At 38.0% G+C, this 15,456-nt stretch overlaps 1 protein-coding gene across 1 annotated transcript; it reads right to left on the reverse strand.

The window, feature by feature from the left end:
- Nucleotides 1–241: 241 nt before the first annotated feature.
- Nucleotides 242–13,866, reverse strand: LOC127812090 (UDP-glucose 4-epimerase GEPI48-like). The gene is made up of 9 exons (XM_052352411.1): nt 13,532–13,866; nt 11,806–11,855; nt 11,007–11,142; nt 10,067–10,168; nt 9,572–9,799; nt 3,311–3,389; nt 1,567–1,649; nt 1,051–1,142; nt 242–609 (listed from the first exon to the last, which is right to left on the reverse strand). Exons 1-9 carry the CDS (start codon nt 13,790–13,792, stop codon nt 516–518), a joined length of 1,125 nt encoding a protein of 374 aa, XP_052208371.1. The 5' UTR covers nt 13,793–13,866; the 3' UTR covers nt 242–515.
- Nucleotides 13,867–15,456: the final 1,590 nt, after the last annotated feature.

Below are 15,456 nucleotides of genomic sequence, written 5' to 3' on the forward strand. Positions count from 1 at the left end.
ATTTGCCTCCTTTCGTTCTTCATTTCCTTTTTCGTTTCTGTTTGTGTATGTATGTTTATACTTCTTGTTTTGGCTATCGTGAGTCAGTGATTGAATGTATTCTGTGAATACCCTAAGGTTTGTGTTGTTTATTCGCAATAATTCTTTTTACGTGAACCAAAGTATATATATATATATATATGTCATCATTCTCTGCCAAGACAAAACAATGGCAGTTACAGTACCCCAAGAAAAAAATATATATGATAAAGGAACTGTTAAAATTATTTTTATTGGAGGACTCCAGTCATGGCAGAAAAGCACCAGCCCAACACTAGAACCACTAAAAAGAGATTATAAGAACAAAAAAGAAACCCTAATATTTTCTATACTCCAAGTGGATTCACTTGCTATTGAGCAAAAAGGGAAAACTAGATTCAATTATTTCATCCCTAATTAGGACTATACTAATAGAAGGGGAATCCCTAACTTAAGAACTTTTTCTAGACTATAAACACTACCACTTTAGCAGCTGATCAAGTAGTGTGATCTTGAGGTTCATAGCCGTAAGGGTTCTTGTTGGCCCAGTTCCATTGATCACGACACATTTCTTCAATGCCATATTTTGCCCTGCAAAGATACTCCACATCAGTTGCTAAAGCTAATTGAATAGATGTCAGGTGTTTGGTCACTTCATGGTTTCATCCACAGTTTTGAAAAACAATTTTTCTTCACTCAATATTGCAACACTTAGCCAAGCTGTATTCCCTTATCTAGATTGTCATATTTCAACATTCTATTTGAGAGAAGATATGCTAATAGAATAAGGCACCCAAACTAAACAGCAACTTGGCTAAGCTGTCCGTTGTGAAGTCTGTTTTCAAATGGATTTCATTTTAGCATTACATTTCTTCTGAAAAAATTCAGCTTAAGTCTTCTGAGAATCAAAATTAAAATTTCACCACAAGCACTAAACCCGTATTAAGTAAATAACCTTATCAATCATGCATGATATTAAAACTTTACAGGAAGCGTTGTGCCTGGCAATTTAAAAGGGGACTCAGCACTTACTTCCAATTCAATTCACGTTCTGCTTTCTCAGTTGATGCATAGACAATCTCCACATCACCAGGTCGTCGCCCGGCATATATAAGAGGAATTTTCTGGGGGGAAAAAAAAGGAAAACAAAACTTAGCCCTTTATCCACAAAAATGACCATAATGTTGATTCGAAAAGAAAAACACAGGTTAGTAGGCAGGTTGGAGACTAGGGAGCTAGATTTATAAATGCCCATTTATGATCCCAGAGCAAACTTCTTTCTATTTACTTTTCCCTTTTCTCCCATTAAAATCCATTTTTTGAGGATATTAGCATCTTGGACTCAGATTAATAATTGGCTGGTTTCCTAAACTAGAAAGTTTAATAGCCTATACCAAAGTGACGTTCATAATTTTAAAATCAAATCCATGCATCCAACTGAAAATCACTATTTAAGCATGGAAAAACAATAAGTTCCAGTGAGAAGATGTTTATGCATTTCAATCGACTGTGGGAAAACTTAACATACAGGTTTCAATGGTTGAGTACCTTTCCGGAAGCCTTCTCAAATGCAGCTACCATTTCCAAAACTGATGTCCCTTTCCCAGTTCCCAGGTTGTACACTTCACAACCTGCAATAACAAAAATAATCCAAACCACATGATCCCACATTTACTTGCCAGCTTTTAATCTTCACATAGTACTAGCCATCTTTTCACCTTAAAGCTCACAAAAATATAATCTAGGCAAAGATAAAAGCTCTTGAGGTGCAGCAGCACCCAAAATATCTCAAAAACTACCATTCTTAAGCTCAAGGCTTGGTCATATATTTTTTCACTGCCCAGTCAATTTAAGCCTTCAACAAGTTTAACCATAAAAATAAGGCAAATCTACATCTGGAATTCACACAAGAGCACTCATGCAACTTCAAGGAATCATATTGTCTCTGATAGTGGAAAATAGAATGACTCCTTAAGAACTCAAATGCATGAAATTTTCAAGGTAAGATTTGTTTATGAAATTTTCACACAGACTTCATCAAAAAAACAATAGCTAGCTCCTCGTTGCAAATAATAAGAGTGTTACAAGTAACTGCTTGCAAAGAAGACGTGATATTTGGAAAGTACACTTCTGCCAAGGAAAAGCCAAGAAGGACACATGCATGCTGCACGCAATGTAATCCAAAGTATAAACTCTTGCATTAAAGATAGATCAATGGAACATGTTCAAAGAGATGACACACCACAAATAGTAGAATAATTGAAGAGAAATAAAATAAACAATTGCTTGTCCTCTATCATGTATAAACCAAGATAATTTAGGAAGAAGCAGAGACACCTCATTTTCAGTGTCATACCCATGTTTGACAAATAATAGACACGGGTACTTGTTGGGCAATTCAAGATGTGTTCCACATGCCAAGTGGTATCTCTCCCAATTTTTGTTACAATTTTCATTTTTGGGCATGTCTGAGACATGCTACCAACATACATCTCCATGAGTTCAATACAATACAGACACAACTGAGGCAAAAGGCTGTTAACAGAGCTTATAAATTTTTTGAGAAAAAATAAAAAATACAATAAATTTTTTATTGAAGACTAATAAACATCATAAATCCAACAAGAATAACTACTCTTTTTTATGTCAAATAATATTTATATTATCATTATGGATTTAATATTACTTTATGTTAGATCAGTAATACTTTCCTAATAGTTCTGTTTATTATCATTATATAGAATTAGAATATTCTTATTGGATTAATGGTAATTTTTTAATATTTTCAGTGTTTTCTAGTTATTATGTTCATGAACAGCGAACACTACCAATAGAAAAATAAATATTTAATTTTACATTTATTTATGTATCCCTACAGTATAAGTATTTTTATGTTTTTCTAAATCATTGTTTTGCATGTCCACATCCATGTGAATGCCTGAATCCTTATCAGTGCTTACAAGATAATGCACCAATAATAGAAGTATCTTTATCCTCTTCTTTTGTTATAAGCATTCTAACTTTTGAAATCTTTAAGAAAATTTATCACAAGTTCAACCACGAATATCCACAGTCTATGCCATCAAAAATCTTCAAGCTTTTACATGGTGCAACTGCAAGAACCATGGCTTCTATTTTTATTTGGCAGCATAACTAGAATTCTTAGTGCAACTGGCTCTTCAGAGCAGCCATATTGTGATATAGGCTATATAGGCTAGTGGAAAAAGAATTACTCCATACATTAGACACTCAAACTGGAACCAAATAGAAGATGACAATCTCATGCACAAACCTATAGAAGCATCAGATAGCTTGTTCAGCGCGGCAATATGCCCATCAGCTAAATCCACAACATGAATGTAGTCACGTACCTGGGCATCAAAACAAAATAGTTACCAGCAAAGCATAACCTCAATTACATGTACAAAACTTCAAAAAGAGGGGTGGGGGAAGAAACACAATACTAGGCACTAAGAATATCATACTGAAGCAACAAACTAGGCGCTAATATTAACATAGACAAACTTGATGGTCATGGTTTTGATATGGTTTGTTGAGTTATATGGTTATAGTCTAGGGTTAACCCTATTATAGAGCCCATGGCCCATGGCCCATTGTATTTGTATATATATATAGGTGTATAGTCTATGAATTAAATAAAGTGATTTTATACATATTAAAAGCTAGGTTTATTTCCTAAGCTTCACATGGTATCAGAGTCAAAATACAAACCCTAGTTTTTAATACAAACCCTAGCAGCCACCATACAAACCCTAGCCGTCGTTGCCTCCACCGCAGCTACCGCCGCCGTCGCTGCCGCCCACATCACCAACAAACACCATCGGTCACGTCGCCACCGACCACCGCAGCCTGCCGTGCCACCGTCGTCGCCGCTCATTGCGTTTCCACCGCGCGCGCTACTGGTCAGCTGCGGGTCTTCACCGTCCGGCCACCGATCAAGCACACCACCACCGCCGTTGCGTTCGCCGGCCTCCGATTTGTTAACCCCCGGAGGATCGTCGTCGTTGCCGCCGCCACGCGCCACCTCTCTTGCACTGTTCACGGAGACATTTTTGCTTCGATCTCTCTCACCAGTGCTCCGATCGCAACGTCGTCTTCACCATTGGACTCGCCTCCTTCAGTCCATCCCAGCCTAGGTGGTTTCGTCGCCATCCGCGGCCACCGGTCACCGGCATCTGCCATCTGTCGTCGCTCCAGCGCACCTGTTCTCTGTGCTGGATCATCCAGCCTTTATTTTTGGTTTATTTAACCCTTTGGTTTCAGATCTATTGATCTTGTAGGGCTCCCTTTTATCCAACATGGCTGGTACTAATAAATCTGGCTCCTTTTTTGGTATTTTATCTCCCTCTCCAGCTATTGCTACTGAGAAGTTGATGGGTAGTTCCAATTATATCTCTTGGTCCAAGGCAGTTGAACTATGGTGTATGGGTCAAGGCTTACTATGGTGTATGGGTCAAGGCTTACAGGATCATCTAATTACCAAGGCCGAGAATGTGACCACAAACAAACCTAAGTGGCAGAGAGCTCATGCTCTGTTGTGCAGTCTCTTGTGGCAGTCAATTGATCCCTCTCTTCATCCGATCTATACTAACTATACCACGTGCTGTGAATTGTGGGCTCAGGCCAAAGCGTTATACACTAATGATATTCAACGCCTATATTTAGTGGTGTCTAATCTGCTTAGTTTATGACAACAGGGTTTGACTCTTCCTGATTTTCTTGGTCGGATGGCCTCTATTAAAGCTGAATTTAACTCATTGTTACCTGCTGGTAAGACTGCTGCAGAGGATCTAGCTCAACGGGATAAGTTCTTCATGGTGTGTACTCTTGCTACCATTGATCCTGAGCTTGCTCCTGTTCGTGATCAGATTCTTGCTAGTCCTACTATACCTACTATGGATGAAGTGTATTCTCGTCTTCTTCGGGTTTCATCTGTTCCTATGGTGCCTCTCTCTTCTGCAGGTGATCATTCAGTCATGGCTTCACAGGTTCAGAGTAGTGGCGAACAAGGCGGAGATCGTGGTAATCGGGGCAAACGCCCCAAGTGTAACTATTGTCACAAGTGGGGGCATACTAAGGAACAGTGTTATAAGTTACATGGCCGCCCTCCTCGTGTTAATGTTGCTCATGCTGATGGTTCTCGATCTGAGTCCTTTGATGGTCATCCACCGCAATCTGTTCTTCTCACTAGGGCTGACTATGATGAGTATCTCAAGTATAAGACGTCCCAGCAAACCTCATCCACAATTGCTTATGTCGCCCACTCTGGTGATTCCACTGCCTATCTCGCTCAGTCATCCTCTTTGGGACCATGGGTCCTAGACTCAGGTGCTTCTAACCATATCTCTGGTAATCCCCATTTGTTCTCTCATTTTACTAATTCTATTTCTTTACCTTTTGTAACATTAGCCAATGAGTCCAAAACGATTGCTAAAGCTATTGGCACTGCCAAACCCTTACCTTCTCTGCCTTTAGATTCTGTCCTTTATCTTCCTCATTGTCCCTTTAATCTTGTCTCTGTTAGTAAACTTACGCGTGCCTTAAATTGTTCTATCACCTTTGATGATCATTCTGTTACTATCCAGGATCGCAGTACGGGACAGATGATTGGCGTCGAATGTGAGTCGCAGGGTCTCTATCATCTCAACCTTCCTACATCGCCTATTGCTTACTCGGTGACTGAGTCTCCTGCTCTTCTCCACAATCGTTTGGGACATCCTAGTTTAACTAAGTTACAGAAGATGATCCCTAGTTTATCTAGTTTGTCGTCTTTTCATTGTGAGCCTTGTCAACTTGGAAAACAGTCTCGCACTTCTTTTCTAAAGCGTGTCAATAATCGGGCTGTGTCCCCGTTTGCTTTAGTTCATTCCGATGTCTGGGGTCCTAGTCATGTCATGTCTGTTTTGGGTTTTCAATATTTTGTAACGTTTATCGACGATTATTCTCGTTGCACATGGTTATATTTAATGAAAAATCGTTCTGAGTTATTCTCAATTTTTGAATCCTTTTGTGCTGAAATCAAAACGCAATTTCATACCTCTGTCCACGTATTGCGTAGTGACAATGCCCCTGAGTATTTTTCCATTCCCTTTACTACTTTTATGTTTTCTCAGGAAATCTTGCATCAGTCGTCTTGTGCATATACACCACAACAGAATGGGGTTGCTGAGCGTAAAAACAGACATTTGATTGAAACTGCTCGCACTCTTATTTTACATCATCATGTCCCCTTTCGCTTTTAGATTGAAGTTGTCCTTGCTGCTTGCTATCTCATTAACAGGATGCTCTTATCGGTTCTTCAGCACCAGATTCCTCACTCTCTCTTGTTTCCTGATCAAACCTTATATATTCTTCCTCCACGTGTCTTTGGTTGCACCTGTTTTGTCCATAATCTGTCTCCCAGTCATGATAAATTGTCTACTCGGTCCATCAAGTGCATTTTTCTTGGTTACTCTAGCCTGCAGAAGGGTTATCGGTGTTATTCTCCTAACACTCGCAGCTATTTTCTTTCGGCGGATGTTACCTTCTTGGAGTCGTCTCCTTTCTACTCTTCGCCTCATTCCGAGTGTCAACCCATTTCTGAGGTCATCCCTCTTCCTGCGAGTCCTCCTACTCCTATTCTCCATGTTCCTTCTTCTACCCCATTACGGGTTTATCATCGGCGTCATCCATCTCGGTCTCCTCTTGGTGGAGATGTTGCTCCTGCGCCTTCTCCCGCATCTCCTACTACTTCAGCGACTCCTGCTGCCTCACATCCTGCTCCAGTCTCTCCACCTGCCGCGGTCTTGCCTTCTGAGGATCTGCTTCCTATTGCCCTTCGGAAAGGTACCCGTTCTTCTCGCAATCCTCACCCCATTTATAATTTTCTTAGCTATCACCGTCTCTCGTCTCCTTTTTGTGCTTTTGTGTCTTCCTTATCCTCTGTTTCAGTACCTAAGACTGTTAATGAGGCACTTTCTGATCCGGGGTGGCGATAAGCAATGGTGGATGAGATGACTGCTTTGCATTCCAATGGTACTTGGGATTTGGTTCCTTTACCCCCAGGGAAATCTCTTGCCGGCTGTCGATGGATCTATACTGTCAAGGTGGGTCCTGATGGGCAGGTTGATCGCCTCAAGGCTCGTTTGGTTGCCAAAGGGTATACTCAGGTTTATGGCCTTGACTATGGTGACACTTTTTCCCCTGTTGCTAAGATGTCCTCTGTGCGTTTGTTTCTCTTTATAGCAGCTATGCGCCACTCGCCGTTGTATCAACTGGACATTAAGAATGCCTTCTTACATGGTGAGCTTCAGGAGGAGATTTATATAGAGCAACCTCCTGGGTTTGTTGCTCAGGGGGAGTCTGGGCAGGTTTGTAAACTCCGTCGCTCACTATATGAGTTGAAGCAGTCTCCTCGAGCCTGGTTTGGTCGTTTCAGTGCTGTCATTCAAGACTTTGATATGACTCGTAATGAGTCTGATCATTCAGTTTTTTATAAACACACATCATAGGAGAGGTGTATATACTTGGTTGTCTATGTGGATGATATTGTTATTACCGGTGATGATCAGGATGGTATTATTCAGTTGAAGAAACATCTTTTCCATCATTTTCAGACTAAGGACTTGGGGTTACTTAAATACTTTCTTGGCATAAAAGTTGCTCCGTCCAGTTCTGGTATTGTTATCTCTCAACAGAAGTATGTGTTAGACATTCTGGAAGAAACTGGGATGCTTAATTGTAAACCTATAGATTCTCCTATGGACCCTAATGTAAAGCTCTTACCAGGACAGGGGGAGCCTCTTACTGATCCTGGAAGATACCGCAGACTAGTTGGAAAACTTAATTATCTCACTATCACTCGCCCAGATATTTCTTTCTCAGTCAGTGTTGTCAGTCAGTTTTTACAGTCTCCTTGTGATGGCCACTGGGATGTTGTAGTCCGGATTCTCAGGTGTATTAAGGGAGCTCCAGGTAGACGACTATTGTATGAGAACAAAGGTCATACTCAAGTAGTCGGATATTTTGATGCTGATTGGGCAGGTTCTCCTTCTGACAGGCGGTCTACTTCAGGATATTGTGTTCTGGTTGAAGGAAACCTAGTATCTTGGAAAAGTAAGAAGCAGGAGGTTGTTGCTAGGTCGAGTGCCGAAGCAGAATATCATGCTATGGCCTTGGCAACGTGTGAATTTATCTGGTTAAAACAATTGCTTTAGGAGCTCAAGTTTGGGGAGATATCACAGATGAGATTAATTTGCGACAATCAAGCTACATTACATATTGCTTCCAATCCAGTCTTTCATGAGAGGACCAAATATATCGAGATATATTGTCATTTCATCCGAGAGAAGATTTTATCTAGCTGTATTACCACAGATTTTGTCAATTTCAATGACCAGTTAGCAGATGTCTTCACTAAGTCTCTCAAGGGTCCTCGAATTGAATATATTTGTAGCAAGCTTGGTGCATATGATATATATACTCCAGCTTGAGGGGAAGTGTTGAGTTATATGGTTATAGTCTAGGGTTAATCCTATGATAGAGCCCATGGCCCATGGCCTATTGTATTTGTATATATATATAGGTGTATAGTCTATGAATTGAATAAAGTGGTTTTATACATATTAAAAGCTAGGTTTATTTCCTAAGCTTCACATGGTCTTTGCAAACCAAGGATAAGGTTACATAAAAAAGCGACCCTCTCCCAACCTAGCAAATCTGGATACCCATGCAGTGAGGATGCCATTTTGCTTTTCTACCTTAAATAATAAGAAAAAAAAAGTCGCCACAAAGAAAGATTATCATTGAAACAACATGCACACCCACATTAGTAATTCAAAATGCCCAGAGTCATAAGGTGAAGATGTTACTGGCTCCTGGAGCACATTTTCATATCTGTTACTTGGACAGCACTTTTGGCACAAGTCCAATTTCTAAACTTCAGACAAATTATAATGAAATGTTACAATAGAGAATTTTATGAATAAGCTCATTTTCATCTCAACTATTATAGATGCATGCCAATTTCTTTTGGCAAGTGCAAGGAGGGTGAGGAGTCGATGGAAACAAATGGCAATTATTCAGTATATAATGTCACGGCCCAAGAGTTAACATGTAATTAGATGGTTATTAGAAGGGTATGGCAGGCTATTGTAGGTTGTTATAACTGTAATAACCCACTTGGTAGGGCAGCCTAGTTGGCACATGGCCACTTGGAGATTCTAGAGAGTTAGAAGGAGCCTCTATTGTAACCAACTCCTATAAATAAGAAGCTGCTCATGAGAATGGGGATATGTGAAGATTATTCCACAAGTCCTTTCCCTCCCATTCAATCTCAATTCTCTAACTCTATCTCATTCTTTCTCTCTCCCTCTCGCTCATATCTCCTTTCCCGCCATTATTCATTCCTAAAATCCTAGAAACACAACCCGACAGATCCCAGATCTGACATATAAGAGAAAACATCTAGCATTACTTGGTCATAGATTTTGAAAACCAACTCTAACACAAGCAAACAGTAGAAAGTAACATGCTGGAAATGAAGAAGACGTACTCCTGTACCATCTTCTGTTGAGTAGTCAGTTCCGAACACGGTAAGTGCAGGTCGCCTACCAACAGCTACTTGTTGCACAAAAGGCATAAGATTGTTTGGGATACCACGAGGATCCTCACCAATATAACCACTAGGATGTGCACCAACAGGATTGAAGTACCGAAGCAATATGATTTTCCATTCATTGTCTGACTGGTAGATGTCGCGGCATATTTCTTCAATGAAGAGCTGAAAGTAACAACAATATTTTGTAAAGTTAGTAGCTACAATTTTTTTTTTACACAAAAAGAAAAATGCTTCATCAAAATAAAGAGATAATACGAAAGAATTTTGAATATGATTCTAAGTAAAGAAACAAAGCATAGAAAAGCAACAAGTACAAATATAACATGGGTAACTGGAGTTCTTCTTTCATATAAAACACACACACACACCAATTCCTTCATTACTAATGTCTAAGTTTATAAGTGCACGATCACATAGCCAAAAACATACCTTGCTCCGTCCGTATGGGTTTGCTGCAGCAATGGGAAACTCCTCTGTACAAGGAACTACCTTTGGCCAACCATAAACAGTAGCTGATGATGAGAACACAAGCTGAAATGTTTTGAAAAATAGAAATCAGCACGGGAAAACATGAAAGAAAAAGAAAACAAGAAATCATTCACGAATTCCAGTCTGCAATAAATATTTAATGGTTGACAATTTTCATGAATTGACTTTAGTTGTAACAAGGTGCTGTCATGTAATGCATCAACCCTTGAGGGCTACAAGAGAACCTGTAATAAAAGGAGGTGAGCATCCAGTTTGATTTACAGGTCAATGACAATGAATCAGGATAACAGAACCAGCAAACAAATGGAAACATCCTAGTAACTCAAAAGATTGAGAACATAAGATTGCAAGCAGCCACTTAGAGAAAAAAACAAAAAAATGTGTATGTGTGCCCAACTCAACAAGAAAAGGCAATTAATTGATAACAAAACAGAAATAGAGGCAAAACTACACTTATATGCCTGAACTTATTTTAACATTTTAAGAGTCTGAAAATGGCACAGCAATATCTTATACAAGAACCCAACAACTCATATTGTAACGAAGTTCCAAGAAGGTTTAATTCAGTTCTCTGCCACGAAACAAAAAATGCTTATGATTTTTTGCTTTCCATTCTTTCCATTAGAGCCAAAGGAATTATAACATCTTGTTTTAACAACATATTCATCCTATACAAGGTGTGAAAGGACAATTTAAAGCACTGAAATAGTTCTTCTCAAGCAAATGAAGTAATTGAAGCCCTTAAGCAACAAGACAAAGTTCTTGATGAAACAAACTTTTTGAGATCTACCTTGTCAGGGTTAGCCTAGTTTGTGCCACAACGGGAACAGAAATTACACAATTAAAGTCCACACACATATACAAAGAACATGAGTAAAACCTTTTTGCACCCATGGGCAGCCATGACTTCCAATAGAATGATTGTGCCAATAAGGTTATTGTCATAGTACATCATGGGTTTTTTCACACTTTCACCTACTGCCTTTAGACCAGCAAAATGGATGACAGCACCAAACCTGCAGGCCAAATAGGATTAGTATAAAGAGGAAAAATTCGAAGGCAGGTAGTTGAGCAACAGGTAGCCTCAATTTAAAACCCAAAGTTAAATAATCAACTCACATTAATGAACTCTATGTCTGTAAAAGAAATCTTTTTTGCTATTGCAGATACTCACTATGTAGTAAAAAAAATAAACAACAAGAAGGTACGTGGAACATTGTTTTTCTCATGAAATAAATCATTCATGTCCCCTCGTATTAATATCAAGGGCCTCAAGATCAAGCTGTGGATTGAACTTTTACACAGCATAGATGATTCCTTGTTCCTTCATATTAATATCTAGGTCCTCAAGATCAAACATTAATTGAACTATCTATTAAATAGCAATTAGCATAGGAGATTCCTGAACCCCAATAGTTTGAACCAAATAAAGCATGCAGAAAGAAGCTTCTGGCTACAGTCTAATGTGACAGGTGAATGACAAAACTGATATGAAGATAACTAAGATGTGTAAGAATAAAATGTTAAATGATAGGAAAATCACTAATGTTAGAGAAAACTAATAAGAGTTTATTAGCCTGCACAGTTGGAATTCAGAAAGATTAATCATTTAGAGCTTCTCCTTGCAGAGATTTACCGTGAAAACAAGTGATAAACAGACAAATACAGGAAGAACTTACTTTGTAGACGCAAAAAGCCCTTCAAGCGCTGGTTTGTCTCGGAGGTCCATCTGCAGGTAAAAGCAGATTAATAGACATTAGCGCCATCAACTAGATAAATAAAGACCATTAGCACTAGAATTATAAGATCAATTCAACTCTGCTAAAAAAGCCATTCACAAACTGCTTGGGATTAGCTTTATGGATCATATTCCATCACTCTGCCTTACCAAGTGTTAAATACAACCAGAACATACAATATCCTTCAAAATAATAATCAGTTCAATTCTGGCATCGGGTGTCCCCTAGCATAGTCACGTGTATATCATATTGAGCAACTAATTTGATATCAATAGATGATTCTTTCATCTTTGAAATATATTTCTAGCGTCCTTGTGATTAGCACACAATCAACAGAACTTCAAAAATGACATATTACATGAGTGGCTAAAAACACATAATTCATTCATCAGCAACATTCTGAGAGTTATATTTTGTTTTTTTACTGTCCCCTATCTTTCAACACTGAAAGTAGTTCCTTTTTTTTTTCCCTTCCCTTTTTTGATAAACTGAAAGTAGTTTATCATCGAGCAAGTATGTTTTTCTAGTTTAAGTGAACAATAAAAAGCTTATTTTTGTTGACTTTCTGTAGCACGTACCCAGGAGACACTACTACAAAGGCACAACTCATCCAACTTTCTCAAATGCCAGTATTGTCAAAGGTTACAGTCCATGGACATTTATGTCGGGAGACAAAGTTTGAACTCCTAGGCGTGAATACTGTTTCCTATATTTTACACGTTTCAAAACCCGTGCATAGTGGAGGTTGTGTGGATGCTTACCTATCATTGCACAGTTCATTGATTAATAATATTTTTGGCTAACAGCGAATATTATTTTCATTTTTTATCCTTGTTATATTGAAACTCTGCCTCTGTATAAGTAAAACCCTCAACATTTATGGTCCCCAAGATGTTACTCCTTATTATAGCCAGTCCCAAACTGGAATGAAGGAGAAGAATCGCATTATTTAACCAACATATATGGTCATGGAGATGATTTACAGGCTAAAACACATGTCTGACTCTACCTAGTGGGATTACGGTTGAACATGTTGTCTTAACTTTGATACATAAGAATTAGTTTACCATAAAAAGAAATAACTGCTTTCCCCTTTTAAGAGGACTTAATGGATATTTTAGGGTCATGATAGGATATGGCCACAGATAGAGATAGATGGATGGAGGTCTAGAAGTCATGTAACCAACCCCACTAGTGGGATTAAGACATGTAATTGTTGTTGTTGTATAGATAGAAGGCCATGAACTTGGGAATATGAAGTGTGAGGTAAAATATATCAGCAACAATCCCAGAGTTTGTAAGTAATTTGACGTGTTCTCGGGCAGTTTATTGATTGAAACATAAGCACTTTCCCCTTCTTCTTTTTTTGGCTGGCGGCGGGGGTATTCAAAACTCTAGCTCGCTAAGCCAAACAAAAACTTCAACCGAAACGAATTCAAATTTTAAAATTGAAAACTAACTGGAAATCCACGCAGGGCCAATCAGAATTCAGAAGCAACACACAGAGGTGAAGCACAGAACCAATTAATACAAACTCTCACGATTAGGCACATTACCAAATGGATAATCATCTAGGGAGGCAAATCCAGAGCACGTGATGAATTGATGAGAGAAAACAGAAGCAGATCAGAAAACCTACAAGCGTAGCAACAGAGAAGATAGGAACCTGATGGAATGTAAGGTTAGGGCCATGATCACCGGCAAGTTCCCGAACACGGTTGATTGCAATGGCGGCGGAGTTGTCGAGATTGTCGATTACCGCCACCTTGTAGCCTCCCAGCAGCAGTTGAAGCACCGTGTGGCTTCCAATGTAACCAGCGCCGCCAGTCACCACCACGCTTCGTAGTCTTGGTCGTCGCCGTCGTCGAGGAGAACTTGGCGGGCCGTCCACTTCCACCATGCCGGACTGCCCAATCTTTGTCCTCATCTCGCTTGCTTATTCCTTCGTTTTCTTTTCAAACCCTATACGGGTCATCACTCTTTTAAGTGGGATGGATGCTTTCATCAAATCTTTTGTCCGGGTTTGACGGAGAGGTTGTTTTGCTTACCCCTTTTTTTTGCTTATAGTTTTTAAGTGGGTAAAATTAATATATACTTTAACTTTAAAATTATAATTATTTACTTATTAAATTTTAAATTATTACTACTTATTCACCGAACTTTATTGACATCAATTATACATCACTCGTTATAATTTTGTCAAATCTTGCAAACGAAAAATGTCAACGTGACTAACGAAATCTAACATGATAAGTGTAAATTTAATATACACTCACTGAATATTAAAAATGTAACTATTTACTCACTAAATTTTAAATTGTTACTATTTGATCATTGAACTTTACTCAACGCCAACCATCCATCACCTGTTACATTATCGTCTGATCTTGAAACACTAATTACATCATCATATGATCTTGAAACATATTAAAACCTTCTTACATGCATTTGAGATCACTTGCTTCTCAAATCAAAAACTAAAAACTAAACCAATGATTCAGATTAAAAAAGTTACTGATGCAAACCAGAAGTAAAAAAAAAGGCATGCTTAGATTTTTTACCTCCCCTACAAACAATGAAATTCACAAAAATATATTCAATAATGAGACCAAGAACTAAAAACTGATTACAAAAATCGTAGCTTTTGATTTATAATGGAGGTAAAAAAATCTAAGTAGGCTTTTTTTTTTATTTCTAATTTGCATCAATAATTTTTTTAATTTGAATAATTGGTTTAGTTTTTGATTTCTGATTTGAGAAGAAAATGATCTCGGATGCATATAATAAGCTTTTAATATATTTTAAGATCAGATAGTGATACTCTCAGGGCATAGCTTGGATGGCAAAAGACGGATCGTAATATACTAGTGTCATCCCAGTGAGTTGTTAATTCAAACCTTGGCCTTCCCGAGGCACATCTCGCGATTTACCTCCCCTTACAAAATTAAAAGCACGAGGACAAGAGGACCACACAAGGACAATGATTCCAAGATCAGACGATGATGTAATTAGTGTTTCAAGATCAAACAGTAACTTAACGAGTGTTTTAAGATCAAACGATAATGTAATAAGTGATGGATGGTTGACGTTGAGCAAATTTCAGTGAGCAAGTAATAATAATTCAAAATTCAGTGAGCAAGTAGTTTCATTTTTAAATTTCAATGAGTGTATGTTAAATTTATCTTTGCCACGTCGAATTTCATTAGCCACGTGTGCATTTTCCATTTGCAAGATTTGATGGAGTTATAACGAGTGATAGATGGTTAACATTGAGCAAATTTCAACAAGTAAATAGTAACAATTTAAAGTTCAGTGAGTAAATAATTATAATTTTAAAGTTCAATAAGTGTATATTAAATTTACCTGTTTTTAAGTCTTGTATAAATTTTAATTTATTTAATATGTAAATTAATAATATATTTAAATAAATATATTTTAAGTTATCATTTATATAGTTATGTGCTTGGTTTGAAATATTTTATAAGCTATCAGAACTTAACCAAAAGACTACAATAGACATGCTGCTAAATAATACAAATAAAATTCATAAAAATATTAATTTTTAATAAAAAATAAATTATAAATTGATAT

The sequence above is a fragment of the Diospyros lotus genome, chromosome 10, assembly GCF_014633365.1.
Source record: "Diospyros lotus cultivar Yz01 chromosome 10, ASM1463336v1, whole genome shotgun sequence".
NCBI classification, from domain to species: domain Eukaryota; kingdom Viridiplantae; phylum Streptophyta; class Magnoliopsida; order Ericales; family Ebenaceae; genus Diospyros; species Diospyros lotus.

What these genes read in the sequence shown, in the direction of transcription:
- LOC127812090 (XM_052352411.1), bottom strand. Translation starts at nt 13,792, where the DNA reads ATGAGGACAAAGATTGGGCAGTCCGGCATGGTGGAAGTGGACGGCCCG. An exon ending in CTAACCTTACATTCCATCAG is followed by an intron (nt 11,856 to 13,531) that starts GTTCCTATCTTC and finishes TTTTACCTGCAG; the next exon opens with ATGGACCTCCGAGACAAACC. An exon ending in ACCCATACGGACGGAGCAAG is followed by an intron (nt 9,800 to 10,066) that starts GTATGTTTTTGG and finishes TGTTACTTTCAG; the next exon opens with CTCTTCATTGAAGAAATATG.